This window comes from Macrotis lagotis, chromosome X, assembly GCF_037893015.1.
Source record: "Macrotis lagotis isolate mMagLag1 chromosome X, bilby.v1.9.chrom.fasta, whole genome shotgun sequence".
In the NCBI taxonomy this organism is placed as follows: Eukaryota; Metazoa; Chordata; class Mammalia; order Peramelemorphia; family Peramelidae; genus Macrotis; species Macrotis lagotis.
In genome coordinates this window covers 630,243,802-630,270,229 of record NC_133666.1, presented here as the reverse complement: position 1 = coordinate 630,270,229, position 26,428 = coordinate 630,243,802, and the positions used below count along the sequence as shown (strand labels likewise).

Sequence of the window (26,428 nt, the reverse complement as noted above, 5' to 3'; positions counted from 1 at the left end):
CAGTTAAGAGGATTCCAGTTGTAGTCAACTCTCCTGTTGAAAATAATCCACCCCCCCCAGTGCGTTCCTGTAAATGGAAATAAAATATATCCTACATGAAATTCCAGCAATGTGTTTTCCTTTAATAATTGATATAAATATCTCAAAGCAAAGCCATTTACTAAAATAACATGAGGTTTCTAAAATTCTCAGGAGTTGTTCTATTTTCTTTTTTTCTCCCAGACTCAATTTTGAATCTGATTAGTGAGGGCAATTAAACCAAAGACAAATAGTGATTGGGGAAGGGGATCATGTATGTGAGCAATGGAAACATCAGAGACCTATCTTAACCAATGGCAGGAATAGAGGGTCACCTGGCAAATAACTCCTTGCTGGTTAATTAATTTGCATGACAACCTACTTTTCAAAAATCATGGTCCAAAGCCCTTTCTGCTCTGTAGCTTTTACCTCAGAGCCTCCAAAAAGCTGACTGATAAATGTCTTCCATGTGGTTCATCCTAACAGTTCAACTTTCCTTAGCTGGGCTTCACTTTAAATCCCCTACCATCTTCTCTCCCAATGATTTGACATTACAGGCATTTCTAAACTCAAATAGAAATGAATCTCTGCAGGATCTATATATTGATTAGTTCAATCGTTTTCAGTTATGTCTGACTCTTTGACCCCATTTGGAATTTTCTTGATAAAGATACTGGAGTGTTTTGCCATTTCCTTCTCTAGCTCATTTTATGGATAAGGAAACTGAGGCAAAAAGGGTTAAATGACTTGTCTAGTGTTATACAGGTAGTATGTGAGGCCAGATTTCCAGTCTAGGCACTATATCCACTATACATCTAACTGCACTCTCTCTCTCACTCTCTCTCTCTCTCTCTCTCAAGTTATATTTTTATTTATTTTGTTATTACATTTTTTATCTGGTTATGCCTTACTGGGAAGTTTTACTTGCCTCTAGGTTGATGCCTCTGTCCTAGATCAACCCTTCTCATCCCTATCCCCTTGCTGTTATGGAACCATATTCAGGTCAGTGTGGCCAAAGATCCTGGAAAGGGTGTGCCAATCTACCCTCCATGGTTCTATTCCCTTTGACTATAACTTTTCACACCAAAATGCCCTGTCCCTGGTTACCGCTCCTCAGTATATCTTCCCTTGTTAGAATGTAAGTTCTGTTAAGGTTGAGTTTATCTTCATTTTTTTTTTAAATTTTAGCAAGGTAGTGGGATTAAATGACTTGCCCAAAGTCACATAGCTGGTAAATATCAAATGTCTGAGGATGGATTTGAATTCAGGAACTCCTGACTCCAGGATGGGAGTCCACCAAGTCACTTATCTGCCCATCTCTTCACTTCTGATGCTGTTTTCCCAGAGCTTAGCAAGCACAGTAAGCATATAATAAATATATTTTAATTCAATAAATCATTCTCTGTAGGTTTCAGAAAGTAGAACAATGAACCTGATGTAGATGGATATGGCCTTAGCAGCACCAGATCTAGTACACATTCTACTTGTCAAGTGTCTTTGTGAAGAAGGTGGAGAACTAGATGAAGAATATGATTACGTAAGAATAGGGAATGTTTTAAGGCAGAACTATAAAAAAAGTAATTAATTGTTCAGTATCATATCCTAAATAGATCCTTCTAGCATGGGGATTCTCACACTGAGATACAAGAATTTGTTTTTTAATTTAAAATTTTTTTTTTAATTTTACAATTTTCTCCCCAATCTCCATTCCCTCTCCCACCCCCCACAGAAGGCAGTCTGATAGTCTTTACATTGTTCCCATGCTATACATTGCTCAAAATTGAATGTGCTGGGAGAGAAATCATATCCTTAAGAAAAAAAAATATAAGAGCAACATTACAAAATAAGATAACTTTTTTTTAAAAATTAAAGGTAATGGGGCAGTTAGGTGGCGCAGTGAATAGAGCACTGGCCCTGGAGTTAGGAGTACCTGAGTTCAAATCCGGCCTCAGACACTTAATAATTACCTAGCTGTATGACCTTGGGCAAGCCACTTAACCCCATTTGCCTTGCAAAAAAAAACCAAACTAAAAAAAAAATTAAAGGTAATAGTTTGATCTTTGTTTAAACTCTGCAATTTTTTCTTTGGATACAGATGGAATTCTCCATTGCAGATACCCTAAAATTGTCCCTGTTTATTGCACTGATGAAATGAGCAAGTCCATTAAGATTGATCATCAATCCCATGTTGCTCTTATGATGCACAATGAAGAACTTGGTTTTTAAACTAGTGGATTGCTCCAGGTCCCTCTGCTTGACCCTGTGCTGTTGAACATTGGATAAAGGTATAGATGACCAGATTATCATATTAACAGGAGACATGAATCTGGGGGAAAAGTTATCATTTTGAATGACAATTTCAAAGATTTTGATAAGTTAAAAAACTGGTTCAAATTTAATAAGATTTTTTAAAAAAATATGTTTAATCTAAGCCTTTGATTTCTATTACAATATTATAATCTCTTTTATAATATTTTCACAATATGCTCTCCCCTTCCAAAAAAAGAAGCTCTCTCTTAACAAAGAAAATCAGTTAAAACCAATTGGTGTAATAAATGATAATGTATACAATATTCCCTATGCACAGGGGCATCCTAGACTTTTTTTTAACCAATAGGAAGAATGCACTCCTTTATCTTAATCTTCACAATTAATGTTGAGAAGGGAGGAACATTTTATTATCTGTACTTTAGGACCATTTTTCAGTTACTTAAAGTTTGACTGTATTATTTTTGTCAATATTAATTATGCTTTTTGTCCTTATAATCATTTCTGAGAAAAAATAAAAGACTTTCCTGCTAGATTATAGGCACATAGAGTGCTAGGCCCAGAGTTAAAAAGATCTGAGTTCAAATTCTTCCTCAGAGACTTCCTAAGTATGTGACCCTGTGTAACTTACTCTGTTTGCTTCAATTTCCTCTACTATAAAATGGGGACAACAACATCTTGCCAACAGGCTTGATGTGAGGATCAAATGGGATAATATTTTTAAAGAACTTAGCACTGTAGCAGAGTAGGGATTATATAAGTGTTTATTCCCCTTTCCTTGTCTTTTCTCCTAGATTCCACCATAATTTGTGACAAAGGAAAACTGTTGTACAAAAATATCTTATAGAGTGACTATACTGTATATGATACATTCAACATTCTGTCCTGGACATCCCCTGCTTTTCTGTTATGAAAAGGGAGATATATTTCATTGTCTATTATTCAGATTGGTTTTTCAATTACTCAAAGTTTGACTACCATTTATATGTGTATGTAGGCAGATGTGGGGTTGAAAGTGTTTGAGTTAGTAAAAATTCATCTACTCCCTCTCAGATGGCCCCCACCTTCATGAGGATAGAACTATCTTTTCCCAGCTTTTACTTTTGTTCAGACTGTGACTGTGACCATGTATCAGTCAAAGTCCTCACCACCTCTCTCACTTAGGGTAAGATGGGTCCAGAGAACAGTAGGAGGGGCACTCCCTTGGAGAGTAAACTTGCTTGAGACTGAAGGAACTACTCTCTATTTTTTACTCATCCAGACATTGCCTAGGGTTCCTGGTCTATTGCCCTGTGTTTATTGCCCTGCTTGAGGTATTAATTGGTAAAATATGGTTGTCCAAAGAAGTTCATTGGTAGTGTATATCAGTTTCATGATGACATGCTTGCATGGGTTTTAGATGATGGACAATGTACTCACTCTTTCCCAGTCACCAATGGAGTGAAGTAGGGCTGTGTGATTGTTATCATGCTTTCTACCATGATATTTTTAGTAATCCTTTCAGATGCCTTCAACAAAGATGAAAATGGCCTCAAGGTCAGCTATTACACTGAGGGTAACTTATGTAACTTGAAAAGGGTACAAGCCAAGAATTCAGTTTTTGAGGCTGAGATGCAACAAAGTATGGATCGATTCTCTGCTGCTTGTATTAATTTTGGCTGAACAATTAACACCAAGAAAACACAGGTGCTCCATCAGCCAGCACCACAATATCAAACATGGAACCATTAGTTATAGCAAATGTAGAAATTTTGAATGCTGTAGATTAGTTCATTTATCGTGGCAGTATACTTACCAAAGATGTACACAGAGAGGATGAGATTAATGCATGCATTGCCAGAGTTAGTTCAGAATTTGGATGGCTCTGGTAGAAAATGTGAGAGAAAAAAGGTATTATTTGCCTACCAATCTGAAGCTCTACAGAGCCATTGGGCTGACCTTCAAAATTGCTTCCATTCAAATTGTCTTAAGATTCTGAAGATCATTGGTGAGATAAATTACTGGACACTGAGGTCCTTTCTTAAGCTGAACTGCCAAGCATTGAAACTCTACTAAAGAGAGCCCAATTCTGTTGGGCTAGCCACATTGTTCCAATGCTAAACATACATTTACTTAAAACATTATTTTTACAAAGAATTCACACAAGGCAAATGCTCACACAGAGATTAGAAAAGGTGATATAAGGACATTCTCAGGATCTCTCCAAAGAACACTGTAATAGACTGTGAAATGTGGGCAGCTAGTTGGCATAGTCAATAGAGCACTGGCACAGGAATTAGGAGGATCTGAGTTCAAATCTGACCTCAGACTCTTACTGGTTGTGTGACCCTGGACAAGTCACTTAAACCTGTTTGCCTCAATTTCTTATCTGTAAAATTGCTAGAGAAGGAAACAGCAAACTGCTCTAGTATCTTGGCCAAGAAAACTCAAATGGGTTCAAAAGAGTTGAACACCACTGAAACAAGTCAACAAGTGAGACACTGCACAGTATAGCATGCCTGCATCAATGAAGGCACTATGCTCTATGAGCAGAGAAGAATTATAGTAGCTCAAAAACATGAAATGTGCACATTTAGAGAATGCTCCATCCTAAATATTCATACAGACTATTTGTGCTGGAACTATGGCAGAGTCTTCCAAGGTTGTATTGGTCTGATCAGTCACATTTGAACACATTGTACATTGACCCCAACATAGTGAGATCATTTTGGTCCTCTGAGTACAAAGGACAGCAATGGACCAATTATAATAATTAGCAACCTGTAGATCAGAGGATTCAGCTGGAGTCATTCTAGGACATGGGGACAATTCCTTTGAGAGCAATGAGTCTGGGAAGCTGGATTATAGTGAGATAATTTCCCTTCCTTTTGCTATCCAGTGGGCAGCTAGGTGGTACAGTGGTTAGAACACCGGCCCTGGAGTCAGGAGGACTCTTTGCTATCCAGAACTCCAAGAGCTTCTCTGCATAGGTTTTTAGGCATTGTCTATCTTTTCTCTCCCTGCCAAATCAAAGAGGTATGCAACAGAAGAGGGTGGTAAGGGAAAGCAGAAATTCAGATGTTATCAATGATGACGAGTATTAATTACTACTCCTTTGGTTCAGATATTAATGCTTTTTGTTTAACTAATATTGAAAATTTTTTTCATGGTCATGTTGAGGAAGGAATAAAATATTGTGATTCAATGAATGGGGGGGAGCAAAACATAAAATGTAAAATTATTCTATTCCTTCAGATTTAAAATACAATTCCCAGCAGAACTGGGAAAATCTGTGCTTAAAGCATACTCATTGAAAGTAAGCTGGTAGCTTTCTTGGCTAGGGTGATGGACAAGTGATTTCATGCCTGTTCAATTGAATGAATTGGTACAAGTTAAACTTGTAAGGTACTTCAAATCACACTTCCTACTACTAGTAGTTGAAGCACTGCCTCTGTGAGACACTACTTCCTTTGTTTTTGTGGAGAGGCACATATTTCATTTTGTATTTTGGATCTCTGGAACAATTTAGTGACTTTTCTTACATAATTCTAAGTTGTTTTCCAAAATGGCTAGAGCACATACATAACTTCATTGTCAATGCTGTTGAACAGTACTGGAAGAAGTCATAGAATTTAAAATAAGAGCCATTCCCTGATAGATGGTTGAAGGATGCATAGACAACTTTCAGAAGAAGAAACTGAAGCTATCCATAGCCATATTTTAAAAATCTCTAAACTTGTGTAGCTATGAACTAGTCCAGTTATTCTGGAAAGTAATTTGGAAGTTTTAAAAGTTATTAAACTGTCCAGTACTACTAAGTCTATATCTTAAAGAGATAGAAGAAAGAAGAAAATGGCCCCTTTTACAAAAATAACTATAGCAATATTTTTTTTGTGATGACAAAGAGTTGGAAACTGAGATGTCCAAAGATTGGAAAATAGTTGAATAAATGAATGTGATGGAATACTACTGTTGGGGTGGCTAGGTGGTGTAGTGGATAAAGCACGGGCCTTGGAGTCAGGAGTACCTGGGTTCAAATCCAGTCTCAGGCACTTAATAATGACCTAGCTGTGTGGCCTTGGGCAAGCCACTTAACCCCATTTGCCTTGCAAAAACCTAAAAAAAAAAGTGATCATTTGGAATACTATTGTCTTATAAGAAATGATCAAGGGTATAGTTTCAGAAAAATCTGGGAAGATTTGTATGAAATAATGCAAAGTAAGGTGAGCAGAACTTCCTTCCTTCCTTCTTCCCTTTTTCTCCCTCCCTTCCTCCCTTGTTCCCTTCCTTTTTCCTCCCTCCTTCTTTTTCTTTCCCTTCCCACTCCTCCCTCCCTTTTTTCCTTCCTTCCCTTTTCCTGGCATTTCCTGGAATTTGTTTTTCATGCCATATGTCTGTAATGCATTTTTTCTTTTACTTTCTCAATAAGTGAGGGAGAGGGAAGATGAAGAGGGAAAATTCAGAACTAAAAAGTAAAATTGAACTTATAAAAGGTCATGGTCCAATACAAATTTATCTAATTTCAATGGGCCAGGAAAGCAATCCTTTTATTTCTCTTTAATTCTCTACAATGCTCCCCATTTTGATTGTCCAAACCTCCTCCCCTTCTTCAATCCAGAGGTCATCCAGTCTAACTCATAACCAAATATCCAAAGCTTTCCAGCTTTGCTTGGAGTCCCTTCAGTGAAGTAGAACTCAGTTTATTCTTCTTTTGGTTATTTCTAATTGTGAGAAAGGTTTTCCTCCCTCTCATGTCTAAATTCACCTCTTTGTTACTCCCACTCATTATTCTTACTCCTTATTACCTCTGGTGGGGGGGGGGTTTCAATATCCTTAGTTTTAAAATGGGAATATTCCCTGATTGTCTAGAAGGAAGGAAAAAATTTATTAACCCCCTACTATGTGTCTGACACTGTAAAACTAAATGCTTTACAATTTTTTCTCATTTGATCCTCACAAAAACTCTGGGGAGGTGTTTTTATCCCCCCTTTGACAGTTGAGGAGACTGAGGCAGAAGATGTTAAATGATTTGCTCAGGGTCACATAGCTAGGAAGTGTATGGGTCAGGATTTGAAGTCAGGTCTTCCTGACTCCAGATCCAATATTGCACCACTGGCAGGCAGTTTTGAGAAGACAGATAGATGGAAAAGTGCTTTGATGAATTTAAAAACACACACACTGCCTCTTTTAGTATCCCCACCACTTAGCACATAATAACAATAAATATTTATTGACTAACTGGCTGACTGTAAGGTATCATTCAGATTGTTCCCCTAAGACTCAGAGAATTATCTGGTTTAATTAATCTTTGACACTGTGTAGAGAAATTGCCATTCTCAAACATCAGATTCGCTTAAAGCAGAAGGAATTCCCTTGATAGACTCTAGCCATTTAAGAGTTGAAAATGAAGATTTAGATATGGATTCAAATCCCAGTTCTACTATTTATTCATGTGTGATCTGGGATTAAGTTTCTTCTCTAAGTCACCTGTAAAATAAGAGTTGGATACCTGAAATCTTTTCCAGTTCTTCATCTAATGACAGCAATCCCCATTTCCTGGTAAGGCAGAATGTACTTAGAGAGATGAAAGCAGAAGCAGAGCCCACTTCCTCTACTGAACCTAGGACTGACCCCAGGATCCCCACTACCTCCCTCCGATGCTATCAGAAACCCTTTGCTAAGTGACATTATTGAGACTTGGTAGAGCCAGAGTCTACCCCTACCCACTGAAATTTTTTTTTTAGGTTTTTGCAAGGCAATGGTTAAGTGGCTTGCCCAAGGCCACACAGCTAGGTAATAAGTGTCTGAGACGGGATTTGAACCCAGGTACTCCTGACTCCAGGGCCGGTGCTTTATCCACTGTGCCATCTAGCCACCCCATCCCACTGAACTTCTAAGCCAATTGAGGGCCTTAGGACAGCTAAAGTAGCCTGCTCTTAAGAGCCACATGAGGAACAGAGGGGAAATCTGTAAAAGTATGTACAGCTTAAGAGAGAGAGAAGCCACAACAAAGTAGAACCACAGAATGAACAAACCCATTCCCTAACCATCCTGAATAGTGATTAGCTGATTCCTTAAGATTAGTCAGGGGCAGGTAAAAACAATCCTTTGATGACTGGTCCTAGCCCTGCCTCCTCAACTGAGCTCTGGCATGGGCCCTGGAGTGGGAGGACCCGAGTTCAAATGTGACCTCACAACCTGATTGTCTCTCATTCAGGGTGATCTCCAGTCATCGTGATTCCTATCTGGTCACTAGATCCAGATGGCTCTGGAGGAAAAAGTGAGACTGCTGACTTAGTACAGCCCTCCCTCATTCAAATCCAATTTACTTGCTTGTCATGACTTCATCTCCCTGATGTTCTGGTCTTCTTTGAAAATGAAGGACAAACATCATCATCATCATCATTTTCACCATGGTGCCTCTTCCAAACCTTATTATCCATCCTTATGTCTTTCAGGGTTCTTCTTTGCCTTCCTTTTTAGCTGAGAACCTTGCCTAATATTTTGTTTTTAAAAAACTCTATCATTCACTCCCTTTCTTCCCCTTCTCATATTATCATATATCTTCTGCTACTATCTCCTTCACCTCTGTATCACATGAAAAGGTGATCCTTCTCCTTGCCAAGGTAATCTCTTTTTCTTCATTTTTTTATTTTTTTTAGATTTTTCAAGACAATAGGGTTAAGTGGCTTGCCCAAGGTCATATGACTAGGTAATTATTAAATGTCTGAGGTCACATTTGAACTCAGGTACTTCTGACTCCAGGGCCGGTGCTCTATCCACTGCGCCACCTAGCCGCCCCCAAGGTAATCTCTTTACCTGCACAAGAGATCCTTTTTCAACCTAACAGATTGTCTCACTTTTTTTTGTTTGTTTTGTTGGGGGCAAATGAGGTTAAATGACTTGCCCAGAGTCACAGTTAGTACATGTCTGAGGTCAAATTTGAACTTAGGTTTTCCCTCTATCCGCTACATCACTTCACTACCTGTCCAACTCATTTTAAATCTTTCTCTACTGCTTGCAAACATTCCCATGTCTTCATCCTCAAAAATCCCTGACTCAAATCTTTTTTCCCTTAACTATTTTCCCTATACCAGTTTTACCCGCTGTGGCTAACTCTGAGCATGTCTACAATAGATGCCCTCACTTCTTCTCCTCTTAATTCTCTCCACTCTAATTTCCAATCTCATCATTTCACCAAAACTGCTCTCATCAAAATGATCAGTAATGGCTATTTGCCAGATTCACTGATCTTTTTTCATTCTTCATCCTTAACCGCTTTGCATTCTTTCAATACTCTTCCCTAGAGTTCCAGAATACCCTCATCCCTGGGTTTCCTCTGTACCCTGTACTCTTGTCTGCTTCTTTGCCTCCTTTTGTTGAATCCTCTTCTAGATCATGGCCATAGGTGTCCCTCGGGTTTTATGATCTCACAGTGAATTCCCATCGATTCCCAAGGATTCAATTATCATCTTTATGCTGATTATCCTCAGATCTCCTTATCCAGCTGGAACCTTTCTGCTGACCTCCATTTTGCAACTCCAAACAGCCTTGCAGACATCTTAAATTCAATAAATCCAAAATGAAATTCAAATAATACAATGGACTCTGTTATTCCACAAACCAGACACTCCATCTCCCAACTCCAGGTATTTTCTCTGGCTGTCCCCCTCCCCATGTCTGGAATGATCTTTATCTCTACTCCCTGGCTTCTCTCAAGTCTAAGCTAAAATTCCACCTAAAATTTACAGTAAGTCTTTGCCAACCCTTCAACCCCCAAACCCTTGACTCTTCCAAGTTCCCTTATTTCTGTTGAGGGCAACACCATCCTGCCAGTCCTCCAATGTCTCAACCTTCATCTTCAACTGACTCCTCACAATCTCTCACCCCAAATATCCACTGCTGCAAAGGCCTATTGATTTTATCCACATCAGTTTCTCTCAAATATGCTCTTCTTTTCTCTGACGCTTCTCCCACTCTGGAGCAGACCTTCCTCACCTCATGCTTTGATTACAGTAGCAATAGCTTGCTGTTGAGTGTGCTTGGTACAATTCTCTCTCCACTCCAATCCAGCCTACATTCATCTACCAAAGAACTTTTTCTAAAATGCAGGTCTGGGGGCGGCTAGGTGGCGTAATGGATAAAGCACCGGCTTGGAGTCAGGAGTACCTGGGTTCAAATCCGGTCTCAGACACTTAATAATTAGCTAGCTGTGTGGCCTTGTGCAAGCCACTTAACCCCATTTGCCTTGCCAAAAACCTAAATAAAATAAAATGCAGGTCTGGCTGTCTTACCTCCCTACCCCCATCCTTCTTACTCAGAAAACTTGCCTCTAGGTTCAGATTTGGGATCATAATCTAAGCCCTTTTTACCTTTACAATTTTGTCTGCCAATATCTAGAGTCTCAATTTCTCAGCTCTTGGCATCTTTTCTGATTGCTTCATGTTGTGGAATGCTCTCACTCTTTTTTTGCTTCCTGGCTTATGTAGAAGCTAAAATCCCATTTATTCCATAGGACAACTTTCCTGGAATTTCAAGCTTTATCTTTTTTTTATCCTGCCTACAGTTCATTTATGTGTATATATCTCTATATATAAAATCTCCCCTATTGGGATTGTAAGCTTGCTGTTAATTCTACATTTCATCTGGCACCTAATTAGTGCTAAATAATGTCACTCTCTGTGACTTTAAGTTACTGCCTCTGATTCATTCTTTTAATTCTGACATGAAATTGCATAAAACAGCATAAGGTAATGGAACAAGATTCAGATCCTGCCTCCAACACTCACCATGCACCCTAGGATAGTCAGTCATTTCTTCACCTGAGAAATAAGGTTAGGAGTACAACATGGATTAGATTTGGTTTCTGATTCTTTCTAGTTGAAACTGGGTATATTCCTGTACTTCTCCAAACTTTTTCTTAATCCATAAAGCTAACTCAAAAGGCTATTGGACCATGAGCAAGTCATTTAATCCCAATTGTTCTTCCCCCACCCGTTTTTTGTGAAGCCAAGTGCATTGTAAATCAAGTGTTGAAAACATATGATTTCTTATCCTTTCAAGGGGAGTGGATAGTCTTGCCTAAGTCAGGGATGATATCCAGTGTGAGTTGAAGAGATCACAATGGAGACTGAAGCAAGAGTACTGGCTTTTCAGCTAGCACAAGTTTTCAGATAAACCGAATCACCTTTGGAATAAATAAGCCCCTAAAAGACCCTTCAAAATCAGAGCTGGAAGGGGCTTTTAAAATGGGACAAACATGTCCTCATTGGCTCTTACCCCAAACCTGGGAAGCAGGTGGACATTCTAGAACTGGAGCACTCATTCAGTTATATGGAGGGGTCTCATTTTACACATGAAGAAACTCAAGCCCAAGGAGGGAAAATCTTAGTTAACTTTCGTATCACCAAGTCTCATAGCAACCCTTTCATGTAAATACAAATGTTCTGTTAACTGCAACAAAGGTGGGATCTGAACCCAAGGCCCTCTGAATCCAGAGCTGTCTGCATTACACTTCCCACTTCAGAATCTACCAGGAGACCGCAGCCATGGGAACCACTGGGTGCCAGGCATCAGTTGATGCTCGTTTCTCCACCCCCAAATCCCAAGGGAGAAGGTCCCTGGTTCCCATGCATTGGAAAATAACTATAGGAACTCTGCCCAGGTGGTCCTCAGCACTCCCAGAATGGACAGAAGGGGAGATAAGAGGGATGAGGTTCAGGACTTCACTCCAGGTCCCACCCACACCCCACCACGACGCTTTCCCCACCAGCAAACAATTGCACCCAGCACAAGGTGGGTTTTTTTAAAACAAAAAAAGCACTTTATTTAACCAAAAAAAGGGAAAGAAAAAAAAGCACAATGCGCCTGCAGAAAACTATTTTCTTCTGTATTTTTGTTTTTGTTTTCTTAAAAAAAAAACAAAAAAATGAACACAGGAAGCTTGTATTTTTCAATCACCATTATCAGGCTTTTACAACATCTATAGTGAACAACATCCGCTTCAAAATCCTACGGACAGAGAGAAGAAGGACAGACAGACAGCACCCAGTGGACACAGGGGGAGGTTTTGTTATCATTTATTTGTGAAGTTAAAAACGAGCGATAAAAAGTAAAAACTGCCATACAATTGTTTTTTTAAATTTTTTTTTTAAAGTTTTTCTTTCCCATTTTGTTTTCAGTTTCAATCTCCTCTCGAACAGATGAAATATGACAGACCAGTCCCAGGAATTGGGAGAGGGGAAAGGATGGGAAGGGACGCACATCTGGAATTGCTACTCAAAGAGGGCAGGAAGAAAAAGGATGGGAGACCAGAGACCAAGGGGATTGAGTGGGCCTTGCTGTTTCAGGAGGGGGCAAGGGAGATGTTTTTCTATTTTTTCTTGCAGCCCCAACACACCTACTCCAAGGAATGTTCCAACTCTAACTAAAAAAAAAAAAGCAATGATTTTTTTTTCTTTTGAAAGTTTATTTTAAAAATAAGAAGGGGGCTGGTGGTGGTGATGTATCTGTGGGGGGAGGGAAGAAGGGATGGATTGCCTTACCCTGAAAAAGGCAGTTTTAGGAAGGCAAAAGGGGAGATGGGGAGAAGAGGGAAGGCAGGAGAGGTAAAGAGGGAGGATGGGGGGAGAAAGGAGGGGAAGAGAGAGAGAGAGAGAGAGAGAGAGAGAGAGAGAGAGAGAGAGAGAGAGAGAGAGAGAGAGAGAATTTTTATAGGTTCTATTTGTTTGCTTTTTGCAGAGATTTAGTTCTTCTATGGCCGGCTCAAAATAAGGAATCCAGAGTTTTGAGAGAAAAAAAAATATGTGAGACACAAAGAGAAAGAGAGTGAGAACGAGCGAGAAGAGAGCGAGAGAGAGCGCAAAACACTCAGCAAGTGCTCTATCCGCCCAGCGGGGCCTGCTTCCCCCTTCACCCCACTCCCTCCTCCCCAAGGCAGCCATCGCTCTCTTGCCAAAAACAAAACAAAACAAAAAAAAAAACAAACAAAATAAGATTTTCACAGATGAGGAAGTTCACATTCATTCGATTCATTGAGCCTGCGGAGAGGGAAGAGATAGGAATTGGTCACTACCCAGGGAAAGGGAGGGCAGGAAGGGGCCTAGAAGGGTCACCAGGATGGGATCAGAATAGCCTAAGGAGCAGTTTGAGGGGAGAAGAGAAGAGAGAAAGGCAGGGAAATCCCCCAACCCTATGGCAAATGCAGTGAATTTTTGCAGGCCAGAGGGTGGAGTTCAGCTCCCTAGGCAAGTGCTCCAAAGTGTGTATTTGAAATCAGACTCTCTGGCTCTTTGAACAAGAAGAATGAGAAACGACCACAGAACAGGCAGGAAGAGAGCGCGAGATGACTTCTCATTCTCGGGTGCACCCTCATTCGGAGGAGGGCAACTCCCGGCGCTTTACAACAAACATTGTTCAAGATCATGGTGTCCCCACAACACCCCTGTGAGGTAGGTTTGAGGGTGGCAATGATCGTCATGCCCACTTCCACAGACAAGACCAGGATCAGGATCGGAGGCGCGGGCACAAGAGTGACAGAAGGGGGGAGAGAAAATTCGCAGAAGAGACTGAGCCAAGGCGGAATGGGGATGGGGAATAACAGCCAGGGAGGGGTAGAAAGGGAGACCCTGGCTCCTCCCCAGGGCGGTCCCTCTTCTCCGCCAGAGATGGTGCTGACCCCAGAGAGGGGGTGCCTGCAACACACACAATCACTCAAGACTTTGGGGGAAATGATCATTGATAAAAAAATAATAAATCCATAACCTGGGAGAGGGGAGGAAAAAGGCTTTTTTTAAAACTCAAGTGGCCAGATTTACAGATTGAGAGAAAGAGACAGAGTGAGTGAGAGTGAGTTAGTTGGCTGGGATGGCAACCAACATTCAAGCTATTTGCCCACCCCCCACCCACCCCAGGACCACCCACCAGTTCAAAAGTTCCACCTTGTAATTTTTTTCGTGCTCTCCCCCAACATCACGACAGCGTTACACAGGAACAAGCAGGCTGGCGGAGGGAGGCCTCTTCTGTTTAACCTCTGGGCCCAGCGCACATTGTCCCCGTCTTGTGGGGACTCCGGAGACCTCCGGCCACACGGCCCCCGATGCTGGCATCAAGGGCACACCCCGCAGGGGAAGGGATTTCCGGCGCTACCCACTAAGGCAGGATGGACGGTAGCCGGGGGTTGGAAGGAAAAAGGAGGAGGAGGAGGGTGGCAATTCCCACTTGCCTGCTGTCCCTGCTGTGTGGGTGGTGGCTGGGGGCCGCCAGGACCAGGGGTCTGTCCGTAGTAGGCGGCTTGCTGTCTGTAATATTCGGCCCAGGCAGCACTATAGTCAGGCTGGGAACCTGGGGGGGCTCCAGGTCCACCACCAGTGGCCACTTGCGCTGTAGTTGGGAAGCAAGATGGAAGAGAGAATTTGAGGTCCACTTTATCAAGTCAGATCTTATTCCCTTTCAACCCCAGAATGCAGAAAGCATCACCTCACCTTGTTTCTTATAGTACTCCTCCCAGGCTTTTGTGTAATCTTGTTGGGGGGGAGCACCAGGCTGCTGAGGCTGTTGGCCTAAAGAAGCATGAAGAGATGGGGACCATCAAAGTCATGGCTCTTGCCAAATAAAGTATTCTTGGCCACAGGAGAAATGGTGTCCATATCAATCCATTTTCTTTTTTCTCCCTTGATCACTGACGCTTCTCTTCCCCTTGAGAGACACCCAATTACCCTGTCTTCTTTCTCAGTGGTCCCTCCCCAACCTTACCTATTTTTTTGTAATATTCTTCCCAGGCTTTAGTGTAGTCTGACTGTCCGGTAGGTGGGGGCTGTGGGGGTTCCCCCTGGGCAGGTGGGGCCGTGGGGGCTGGTGCTGGACCTGGCACAGGACCTGGGGGCTGCTGGTAGTAGTGTGAGTAGTAGGCAGCCCAGGCGGCATTGGGATCTGCTGCTGCAGCTGCTGCTTTATCTGGAAAGCAAAGCCAGAGTTGAGAGGGAGGATGGGGTGGGGGAAAATCTGAGCCTCCTTCCCTTCCCTTCAGCTAATTACTTACTTGGATCATGAGGAGCAGGTGGTTGCCACTGTGGATAAGTGTTGCCCCAACCCTGGGGTGGGTACTGGTGTGGAGGGGGCCCTCCCGCACTTAAAAAGGAAGAAGGTACTGATGAGCAAAAATGGAACTTGGCATCAAGAGTGGGGATTAAGATGACAGGAGATGGAGGCAGCTAGGTGGCACAGTGAATTCCCCTGGAGTCAGGAGGACCTGAGTTCAAATCCAGCCTCAGACACTTAATAATTACCTAGCTGTGTGACCAAGGGCAAGTCACTTAACCCCATTGCCTTGCAAAAACAAAAAAAAAATACAAAAGGTGACAGGAGAGATCTGGATCTATCAAATGAATCGCTATGTGTTCTCAGGTAGGTTCTTCTAAGACATGTATTTTCTTATCTATGCAATGAAATCAATGAGACCAATATTGACTAGATTAAGGAAAAACTTATCATTTTGACTTGTCAATAAAGGAAATTGCCTGTCTTAGTAAGTAAAAAATTCTGCATCTCTAGAAATTTTCAGAGAAAATAAATAGCCCCACACTTGGGATATTGCCAAGTTAACATAGTATAACAATAAGGAAAAAGAACACTGGGCTTACAGTCAGACCAGGGTTGTCTTGGTTGTGACATTTACTTGAAGGTGGCCCTGTTGTTTAGCCTTTAGATTCTGTTTCCTCCTATGTAACTAACAACTGCTAGCTATGTGAAAAGAACACTGGCACTACCGCTCTCACAGGACCATCGTGAAGAAGAACTGTGGAAGAGATTGCCATTTGGACTAGTTGACTTCTGAGGTCCATTTCAATTCAGATCTGCAATTTGAAAATCTCCAAGGGCACTTTCAGTTTTGACATCAGAAGACTTAAAGTTATCCAACTGTACATTTCCCCAAGAAGTTAACAGTAAATATCAAAAGGTACTTCTATATGGCACCTCACTGACACAAAGGATCATAAAACCTGTGTGCCCCCCCCCCCCAATCAGCTCTTCTCATCCCAGATTTGTGAAGTCATAAAAAGATACTTACTGAGGAGGAGCTCCTGGAGGCCCCTGGTTGAAAGGTCCAGGGTTGAAGGGCCCCATTGGGCCAGCAGGACCTGGTCCTCCAGGACCTGGTCCAACTGGACAGAGAGGACCCTGTAGGAAAGAAAAACATAAGTCAGGTTTCAAGTGACATAAACTGCATGATGACAAAGGCTGTGGCCACATTATCTTTCATATCCCTGTCACCTGTTCCCACCTCAATCTTCTCCTCAATAAGCTGCTTGGCATGGTCAATTTGCTGAGGGGATCCCCGGATGATGAAGAGTTTAAAGTTAGGGTCCCCATTTGGTGGAAGCTGCCGAGAGATCTCCACAAAGGCGCCTGTTTGCTGATTTATGGCTTTCACGTTCTCCCCACCTAAAGGAAAAAGCAGGAAAGCTCTAAACATTGCTGACATAAGTGGGCTTAAGAAGGAAGACTAGGCAGTAGAGAATGACATTTACCTCTACCAATGACCAGACCACACTTATGAGTCGGAATGGAGAAAGTCATTTCTCCACCAGGAGGTCCCCAATTGCCCTGGCCTCGACCTCGGCCCCTGCCTCCAGGGGGCATGCCTGGGCCCCCAGGAGGTCCTGGGGGACCACTCTGTAAGAAAAAATAAAGACTATGTGAGGAATAGCAAATCAAATGATGATCCTAGAATGAAGCAGCAAGAACCTTATTTAGGGTTCAAATCCCAGCTCTGCCCTTTATAATTCCCAAGGGACTATATACTAAAATGACTGCTAAAAGTCCTTGTCAGTGTAATACAACATTGAATACAAAGTCTAAACAAGTGTGATATGATCTTTCAAGTTCCAAATCTTGTGGGGTAGGTTGGATGTTTTAACTCCCCTTACCCCTATACTCCTAGTAACCCACACTTTAGGGCCTACCCTTAAACTCTGGAGGAGGTCATTGATGATTCGAGCAGCATGCTCACACCGGTCTGGAGGTCCCATGATGTGGGCGATCTTCTCAGGACCTGTTCCATCATCTGAAACCAAACATCAAAAAAGTTTTAAAAGTCAGTTTTAAAAATAAGACCACCTGCCTAAAATAAAAGATTATGAGAGATTAGATTTGAAATTAAAGGAGATAAACATAGGATTTTCAAAAACTAGAGAAGGGATGTACACATTTTGACATTTATAATGAAATGATAATTATTAAAATGAAATCAGTTAAGTCATACAGTCAAGAAAGCAGTAACAGAACATTTACACGCCACATGAAAACATAAATAGCAACAACATCAGAAAGAGTTCAAAAGATAGTATATTTTTCTTTTACTTGAGTTCATATGCATCCTTAAAGGTAAAAAACCTAGAACTTACATTTTTATGTAGAATTGCTTTCATTTGTATTTGCATAACAAATCAATGGCTACTAAGTTGAAAACTTTTCTAATCCTCTCCAACACTGCTTATCACATTTGGCAGGAACTATATCATTTCTGTGCCCCTTTCTCTCTGGTGGTTGGCCCAGAACCAATTGGAAAGATGATTAATTAGAGTATCTGATGGCAGAGCTGGCGATTACACAACACTCACCCCTCATTACCAGGGTAGACATGGATGGCTCCCACAAAAGAGAACAAGGCCAGTTAATATCAAGCAATAACAGGTTAACCTAATGGGTTCATTTCCCATCTTGTGCCTCCCAGCAATGACTCTGGATCTTAAAAATTGAACTCCCTTCTCTAACAAACATTAATAGGTCGAGGTAAGGGGTGCTTTTCATCCTCAGACAGATTTGCCATTCAAAGGAAGAGAAAAAGTTAACTGAGAGCCAGGTTCAGATGTAGGTGAGCAACTATTAAGTGCGGACTAAGCATCTTCACTGGGTATGGCCCACTGGTCACATGGGGAAGGATTACATGAGACATATAGAGGAATAATTAATTCCCTCAATTGCGAGGGGATCTGGGAGTCAAGGGCATAGACATCTTGCCCATCTGCATCTGATCTAACAATCTGAAGAGAAAAAAATATATATTTCAACCCAACACAAAGACTTTACATTTGATATCTCTAAGTTTCCTTTCCAGGTCTATGAACAAGTTTATGTTGAAACATTTTATACTAATCCGAGCACCTTAACTGAACTGAATGCTTCTAGAGATAATTGAGGTACTTCAGGTATTTGTGATTCAGGTATGCATGGTAGGATGCTTTGGAGAGTTCTGCCCTGGATACAAGCTGAACTATAAAACCTCTAGGGAAGAGCTAGTCTAAACATTCAGTTTTAACTTGTTAATAAGAGTTTGACCTTGTTTGAATTGTATCCGGACACCAGCATCACTTTGTATTTTTTTGATCATTTCTCCACTCCGCCCAATGACCACACCCACAGAATGTCTGGGCACAGGCACCTGAGTAAAAGATAAGGTAAGGAAAAGCAATGTGATCTATATTCTTATGTCTCTGCTGCCCTCTGCTGCCAGGCAGAAAGTATCCCCCCTTAACAATATCCCTTCCCATCCCCTACCCTGTTAACCCAAGAGAAAGCATTCTTACATCTATCCCACCACCAATTCTGGATCCATACTCATTCCGGTCCCCAAAGCCTCCTTGGTCACGTTCTCGGAGGATATCCATCACCATCTCACAGGCTTGCTACAACATATGTGGTTACTTATAAAATAGCAGGACAAACTGGCTCTTCCCTCAATTACTTTTTTGTTCTGCCCCAAACCCCAGCATACTAACTAGAAAGCAAAGCTGTCTGCTGGATTCCAATAGAATAGTTACTCTGTACTCAGTTGATCCATAGCAATACTGAGGGGGATGGAGGTAAAGGGTGGGAGGAATTGGATGTTGACACAAAAGTAAAGAGAAGAGTAGGTATAGAGGGAAAAAACAACTTTGCCAGAATCTAGGAGCCAATTACTCCAGAGGGAAAACCCAAAATAAATTGAAACTAGGCCAAGGGACCTTTGGGGTAGCAGGGCCAAAGAGCTGGGGCAATTTTTAACTTCTTACATTCAAGGAAGCCTGTAATGAAGATAAACTCAACCCTTATATCTCAGTCATGATTTTTGCAAGAACCATCTCCATTGTAGCCTGAGCTATAGTTTCTCTTTACAACAGCTGCTACCTTCTGTCTAACCCCAAGTCTGTAAAATCTCACCCCTTCAAGTTTTCCTAACAACCATTTTCCGCTTTTCTTTACCTGCACTTTGTATGGGTCTCCGATAATCCGGAGAGGTTTGTCCACATTGGTATTTTGGGATCCATCTTGGATTAAAATCATCTTCACTCCAGCTCGCTCCTGTACAACCACCAATGCCACAGTTAATGACAGGTTCTTGCTCAACAAGTCAGAACAAGGGAAAGGGCTAACAATGTCAGGATTCAAGACAAAGGGTTCAGGGAAGGACAAATGGTAAGAGGACTCTGATAGTCTTTGCTGGATGTTGGCAGAGATCAATGCCAAGTCCTATAGTACTGTTCAATTTTCTTGAGAAAGGGGAGAGGACTGGGTCTGGAAGAGAGCTATCCTCAGGGTCACTCTCACACCTGCAGCTGCTTAATGGTCTCCCCGCCTTTGCCAATCACCAGTCCAGCCTTCCCTGCAGGAATCATGATCTCCTGCACTGTGCCATTCTGACCACCATTTGAATTATCATGGAACTGTCCAGGAGGGCCACCTCTGCCCCGAGATACAATGTCATCCAGCATCATCTTTGCCTTCCTGTGAAGAGAGAAAACATGTTCTCATGTAGAATGTCAATTAAGTGGTAATGTTTCTAACACACCCTTAGTCTAGGAAGTAGTGAAGCAGTGCCTGGTTTGAGTATCTCCTGGCAAACAAAATTATCATTAAGGAATACAGGTGTTTAGAGGAAAGAATAGTCAGTCACTGTTGGAGAATTAGAACCAGTAAGATACAGAATAAAGGACATTTAACAGACCATGATCAATCCCATAAAATGGGGCTATGGCCTAATCTTTGTTATAATAGGAAGGGAAAATCTTACATCCAGAGACCCTCTTATTCTGAATGGCAAAAAGGCTCAGAGAAACACCATAAGGTTCAAACACTCCCCCCTTCCTCCTCCCCAATTATTTCTTCATTACTCTGAGAAGATCAAAGCAACTCGATCTAGATACATTTCTTTGCTACAATTGGTAACAAAAGCCAAATACATACTGCACTGATTCCGGGGCTCCTGTCAGGGACACGCTTCGCTCTGGTAAGCCACCACTGTCTGAAGAAGAAGGACAGAAGATCAGGGAACAAGGTCTCTATAAAAAAGAAACTTTCCCTAATCCAGGTAAAGTTAGACAAACTTTTCCTAAAACACTACTTTGGTCACTCATTCAGTTTATAGAGGAAGTAATTCTATTCTAGTTCAGATGTTTGTTGGTCAGTCATTTCAGTCCAATCTCCATGACCCCATTTGAGGTCAGTTCAGATACATGTAGACAATGACTATATGACCGATGAGATGGTGAGGATGTGTTTGTCCTATGGGACTGAAAACTGGGGACATCCAACCAATGGAGTTCTAAAAGACAAAACACCTGCTTGTATTCAATAGAAACCTGGGTTAATGCATTCCTTGACTACAGACTTGGGGATCAATGAACAGGTTGTAGAGCTTCACAAGGAGCCTCCTCATACCTGGTGAGATCTGTACTTTGCAGCCTGAGTCTTGCTGGATCTTGTTGATCTGTTCACCACCTCTGCCAATGACTATATGGGGTAAAATTAAAAAGAAAAAAAATATAGGCATTACTCAGGGAACCTGGAGTTCCTGAGGTTTTTGTTTCATAGTAGATATTACCCTCCTCCCATCTTACACCTTCAGTAAAGAGGGCAGCAGCCACTCCAAGAGCTACAGTGTCCAGAGAAGATGAGGGTGGAATAGAGGGGGGGAATGAGGGAAGGGCACAATTAAAATGAGAACAAGAGACTCTTTCAAACCAAAGACGTCTGGTCTGGCACAATCTCACAGGAAGCTGGCCCTCAGAAACCAAGATAATAGGGCCCCTGACCAAGGTGAGACTGGCAGCTTCTACAGGTCTTCCCCGCCCCCCGCCCAAGCAGGTCCACTTACTCAGTCCCACCATGCCATCAGGGACACGGTACTCTTCTGTCATTGAAGACCTATAAAAGGATAAGTGGGAAGATCACAGATTCAAATGTGAATAGAGAATCTGGATGGGAAGATTTCAGGGGTCACCAGGAAAAAGAACAACTGTCTTGATACACAGCACTGTGAGGATTGCTAAACTCAAAAGTACATGTACCAGTCAACCTACATATGGAGAAGTTTCTTGAGAAGCTACTGACTGCCCACATATTGGGATGATGTGGATCCTACCCAGCCTCAAACCATGGCAGTGTAAGACTATGATTATCAATATGCCTCCCCTCCCCAAACCAGAGGCTGACCATATCCCAGGGCAACTGAGACAACATATAAAGCTCTTTGCTAACCTTAAAGTCCTATATAAATGCTAGATATTATTAATCACCTCTCTAGGGCCTAGTTCCTCCTGTATAACATGAGGGAGTTGGACAGCATGATCTCTTAAGGTCCCTTTCAGCTCCAACTCTATAGTTCTGTGACAGGTCCATGGGACAAGCCCTGGAAGTGTCATTACAAGAAACAAGCTCTTACAGAAGATAGATAAGAAACCACCAATAGACAGCAGGAACAACTGAGCCCACACCTCCCTGGAGTCAATAAAAAGTTGCAAATTCCCCCCTCCCCCCCCAAAACCCGATGGACACAAGTGTAAATGAAAAGGAAATAAGATTTCAATTTCCCCTACCCACCCAATCTTTCAAAGAAGTGCTAAAACCAAAAAAAACCAAATTCCAAATAACTGAATATTCTGATAGTTATGTCTCTTGGCAAATCTGAAGAAAAGGTTAGGGGTAGAGAGCAAGAAATTGTTCAAAATGTGGCTTACCTGGGAGGAGGATGGATAGGCCCAAGCTGAGAACTGAGAGCTAGGGAAAAAAAAAATCCAAAGGAGTATTGGTCTAGTGCTGATAATCAATAAAAAGTCTTGGTTCTACAGCATTTTAAAGTTTTCAAAATGCTTTCCTGGAAACACTACTTATGAGGAAAGGAATGTAAAGGTGATGAGCTCCATTTAACAAATCCCAAATTCCCCCTTGCTAAATCCTTAGCAGGCACACAGAAAATGGGAGCTTGAGGATTAGCATTTTAGGGTCTAACTTTCCAAGGATTACATCTTAAAAGAAAGTTAACACTTGACAAATACAAAGACAACTCTTAGCCTCAGGCCCCCTACACACCAAAATGAACTTACAGTCGCCTTGGGCTGCCAGTTTCTTGCTTTCAGGCTGATCTGTGGAATCAAAAAGATGTTAGATGCAGCCTCCACTCCTTGCTTCTTCAGAATCATTGTTAATGCAACATGTTTTTAGACATATAGATTTGCAAATCATCCTCTCCCCAACCTTGGAGAGACTGACAGTAGACTGAAAAGCCCAAATACCATAAAAGTGACAGATTCTCAACTCTACCAAACACTAGGGTTAAAAAAAAAATATATTTTTTAACAAGTGAACAATAATTCAGAGACAGAGACACTGAAAACATTTCCAGCTGGGAGAGAAACAGGCCTTAGTTGGAATAGTAAGAATGGGATTTCAGGATGGTAAAGTTGCCTTGCCTTATTTTCATGGCTACCATTGGTAACTGTTGAATATGTACCTGGCACCAAACTTTTAAGTCGGACCTCAGATGAAATTATTCATGTTTTTGCTGGGTTCTAGCAGGAGAAAATTTTCTAATAGTTCACAACTACACCAACTATCTCACCCCAACCCAAATTTGTCAATCTGCTCTTTTAGGACAGCAAGAATAAGAAGTTAGATTTGCTGAAACTTTTGCAGAAAACAAACCAGCAGTTTTTAAAATAAGAAACTCAAACCTATATTCAAATCACATAGCCACCACCTCTCTGTCACTCTCTTCCCCCTTCCCCTCAAGTTATACAAGTCAGCAGTTACCTCCATCTTCCAACTGTCTCTTTTGGCCCCCAAACCCAAAATCTGGAGTGCTGTTATTGACTGTAGTAGCTGTATCACCTCCAATTTTTGCTGCTATCTGAAAATCAATTAAAAAACAAGAGAATTAATACCAAAAAGAAACAATGGTGTCTATGGATCTGGAAAGAGTATAAAGAAAAAGAAAGGTTCTTCTTCCCTGTAGACGTTAGTTTTCTCAAATCATTATTTGCTACTTGATGTTAAGATTCTCTAGTAGAATCCTACTTCTAAAAAGTCATTTGGTGACAACGTTATGGAAATAACTTGTTTAAATCTCAAACTTGAGAATTCATTAAAAAACTTCTTCCCTGCACCCCCCCATACCTGAATCTAGAAAACTTGAGGAGTCTAACAGAAGGACCTAAAGAACCCGGACCCCTGAGTTGACATTTAGTCCTTTCACTGAGGTCAGGGCCAGTCCAACAGATTCTATTCCTCCCTCCCAGACATTCCCCTATCAACTTGAACCTAAATCTATTTTTTTCATTCCTCAAAGGTGTTTCTATTACAGTGAAAACAAGGGTCCTCTGGGACTTAAAATCAAAACTAAAATTTCCAAAGCTGCTAGCAATTTTTGCCTCCCCAGGTCTCAAAGGATGCTCAAGATGACCTTCCTCAAGTTTATTTTCATCTTCAAATATTCAGTTTTGAAGTGTGACATAGAAACCTAAGCTCTTCTAATTCCAATCGGCAGGGCCACTTCCTAGAGACGGATTCCAATCAAGCAAAAAAAAAAAAAAACAACCCAAAACCATCCACTTCAAACAAACTCAACCTCACTAACTTTCGTTTTCAGGCTCGTGTCAAACAGTCCAAGAAACAAGAACCCAGAACTTGGGTCTTTCAATGAGACGCTCCTCACAACAGTTTAAATGCTATGCCTCGGGCTTGGGAGATCCCACCCAGGCCAAAGCGAGTTAGCACCTCGTCTCCTCCTTCCACCCCCGGCCAGGCCCACACACCACAGGCGGGCACGGGGCATGTGGGCGTTCCTCTAACGGGACCGGGCCCGGCCTGGAACCCGGCTCCCTCCCGGGCCGGTGCTTGGCCCCACGCGGACAGTGCCGGTTCTGCCAGACGAGACAGCCGCATCTTGCACTCGGCGTACATGGCCTGTGGCGAGGAGCCACAAGCCGGCAGCCAGGCCCGCGAGTGAGGGGCCCGCGGGGGGTCCCGAAGGGAGACGAGGCTTCGGGCCCGTCCTGGGGCCCCACCCAGAGCCGGCTCCGAAGTTCGGGGTAGGGGGCCGCGGGGGAGGGCGCCAGAATGGGGAGGGGGGGACTCTGCCCCTTCCCTCCCGCGGGGCGGCGAGAATGAATGGGGCGCAGCGGCGGCACCCACTCCCCCCACGTGCCGAAAGGTGAGGGAAGGTCACGGCGCCCCTTCCCACGCCTCCCTTGTGCCCACCGCCTCGGGGTGCCGGGGCCCCTAAAGAGGCCGGCGGGCCGCTCCGGCCCCCCGCGCGGGGCCGGGCCCCGGGCCCCTCGAGGCCCCCGCGCGCGCGCACATGCCCCCTCCTCAGCCCCCCACGTGACCCCGCCTCGCGCGCGCGCCTCCCCCCGCCCCCCGCCGCCGCCGCCTCCTCCTCACCTGCCGGGCCCGCTGCACGGCATCGGCGAAGGCGTCCTTGCGGATCCCCGGGGCTCCCCCTCCGGGCGGCGGGGCCGAGCCGGGGCCCGGGCCCCCGCCCCCTCCACCTCCCCGGTCCCCGGCGCCCGGCGCTCCTGGCGGCGGCCCCCCGGCTCCCCCGGCGCCGGCCCCGGCTCCGGCTCCAGTCCCGGCGCCTCCTCCTCCTCCGGCAGGCGGCGGGGGCCCCGGCGGCGGCCCCCCAGTGCTGTAGTCCGACATGGCGGCCGGGCAGGGCGTCCCCTCAGGGGGCGGGGGGGGCGAACGGGGCTGAGGCGACGCGGCTGGGCCCGGGCTGAGGCGGCGGCGGCTCAACGCGGGAACAAGGCCTCGCTCCACACGGCCGCAAAGGAGTCTGGGAGCAGAGCGGCTGGGGAGAGGAGGAGGGCGGGGGAAGGGCGGGGGGCGCGACTGGGGGGAGGGAGGGAACTCGCCCCGTCGCCGGCGTGAAGAGCGGCGTCAGCCAGCCAATAGCTATGAGACTCAACGTTAGCAGAACCAATGGTGTGCCCTGGATATGGCAGCGGAGACCGGCAATTCGGGAGGGCCCGGGAGGGGAGGGGTGACGGGGGGGGGGGCACGCTGACAGCCAATCCAAAAGAGACAGGGACGTAAGGGGAGGGAAGGCGGGAGACGCAGGGTGATGGACAGCTCGCAGAATCAATCCACGGTGAGCGCTCCTTGAGAAGGTGGAGAATTCCGGACCGCCAGAGAAGACGAGGGGACCAATTAGACGAGCATTCCAGAATCGGGAGGCGGATTCGAGATGAGATTGACAAGGCAATCGGACGGGAAGGACGGCCAAAGTGAACTCTCGTGAGCGCCAGAAGGAAGGGGGCTGACTTTCAAAATGATTGATATCCACAAGATCCAATCAGGTTCACATAAAAATAGGGGGCAAGTTGATGTAATGATTGCCATGACTATAAACCAAACCCTCACGAATAAGGACTTGCTGAGGCTGGTCTTGCCCATGATTGACATTCACGGTAACCACTCTCCTTTCAGCACTTGTACTGCCAAACAAAGTCAAAGGTTAAGTGCCAGAGGTGGAACTTAGTTGATTGGCATCGCTCCGAACAAGTAGCAAGGAAATAGAATCAATTTTGAAGGGAACCAGTGTGTGTCTGGGGGGGGGGGAGGGAGGATAAGTGCCTCAGGGTGGGCCAAACCTCCAAGCGGCACGCAACGATTGGCTAAACGGGAGTGACTGACTGCGGTGCTAACCAATGCGATGAAGGGCTTCTCCCCCCCCCCCCACGCTGTAGGAATCTGCCGGCGCCTGGGGTCTGCAGGGGAATTAGAGCACGTGGTGTGGGGCTCCGGGTCCTCAAATGAAGCCAGGCACGGGACTCGAAGCAGAGAAAGCCTAGGCTGCTGGGCCTCCAGCTCCTTACCCGCAACCCTGGCACCCGGAGGACGCTTGGGCCAA

General features: G+C 43.7%; 1 protein-coding gene and 1 long non-coding RNA gene across 2 annotated transcripts; both read right to left on the bottom strand.

Moving 5' to 3' along the window:
- On the bottom strand, positions 1 to 9,622 carry LOC141502765 (uncharacterized). The gene is made up of 3 exons (XR_012472634.1): positions 9,611 to 9,622; positions 4,082 to 4,150; positions 1 to 67 (listed from the first exon to the last, which is right to left on the bottom strand). It is a non-coding gene; the product is annotated as an uncharacterized LOC141502765 (long non-coding RNA).
- Positions 9,623 to 12,065: 2,443 nt separating this feature from the next.
- Positions 12,066 to 25,368, bottom strand: LOC141500526 (far upstream element-binding protein 2). Its single transcript, XM_074203743.1, has 19 exons — positions 24,961 to 25,368; positions 23,332 to 23,428; positions 22,626 to 22,664; positions 22,260 to 22,299; positions 21,398 to 21,447; positions 20,962 to 21,033; positions 20,488 to 20,545; positions 19,854 to 20,028; positions 19,507 to 19,605; positions 18,852 to 18,950; positions 18,604 to 18,706; positions 17,229 to 17,329; positions 16,794 to 16,938; positions 16,547 to 16,707; positions 16,334 to 16,443; positions 15,305 to 15,393; positions 15,019 to 15,219; positions 14,748 to 14,825; positions 12,066 to 14,646 (listed from the first exon to the last, which is right to left on the bottom strand). Exons 1-19 carry the CDS (start codon positions 25,216 to 25,218, stop codon positions 14,372 to 14,374), a joined length of 2,250 nt encoding a protein of 749 aa, XP_074059844.1. The 5' UTR covers positions 25,219 to 25,368; the 3' UTR covers positions 12,066 to 14,371.
- Between the last annotated feature and the right edge of the window lie 1,060 nt (positions 25,369 to 26,428).

What these genes read in the sequence shown, in the direction of transcription:
- LOC141500526 (XM_074203743.1), bottom strand. Translation starts at nt 25,218, where the DNA reads ATGTCGGACTACAGCACTGGGGGGCCGCCGCCGGGGCCCCCGCCGCCT. An exon ending in TGGTCTGGTCATTGGTAGAG is followed by an intron (nt 16,708 to 16,793) that starts GTAAATGTCATT and finishes TTTTTCCTTTAG; the next exon opens with GTGGGGAGAACGTGAAAGCC. An exon ending in TTATTGAGGAGAAGATTGAG is followed by an intron (nt 16,444 to 16,546) that starts GTGGGAACAGGT and finishes TCTTTCCTACAG; the next exon opens with GGTCCTCTCTGTCCAGTTGG.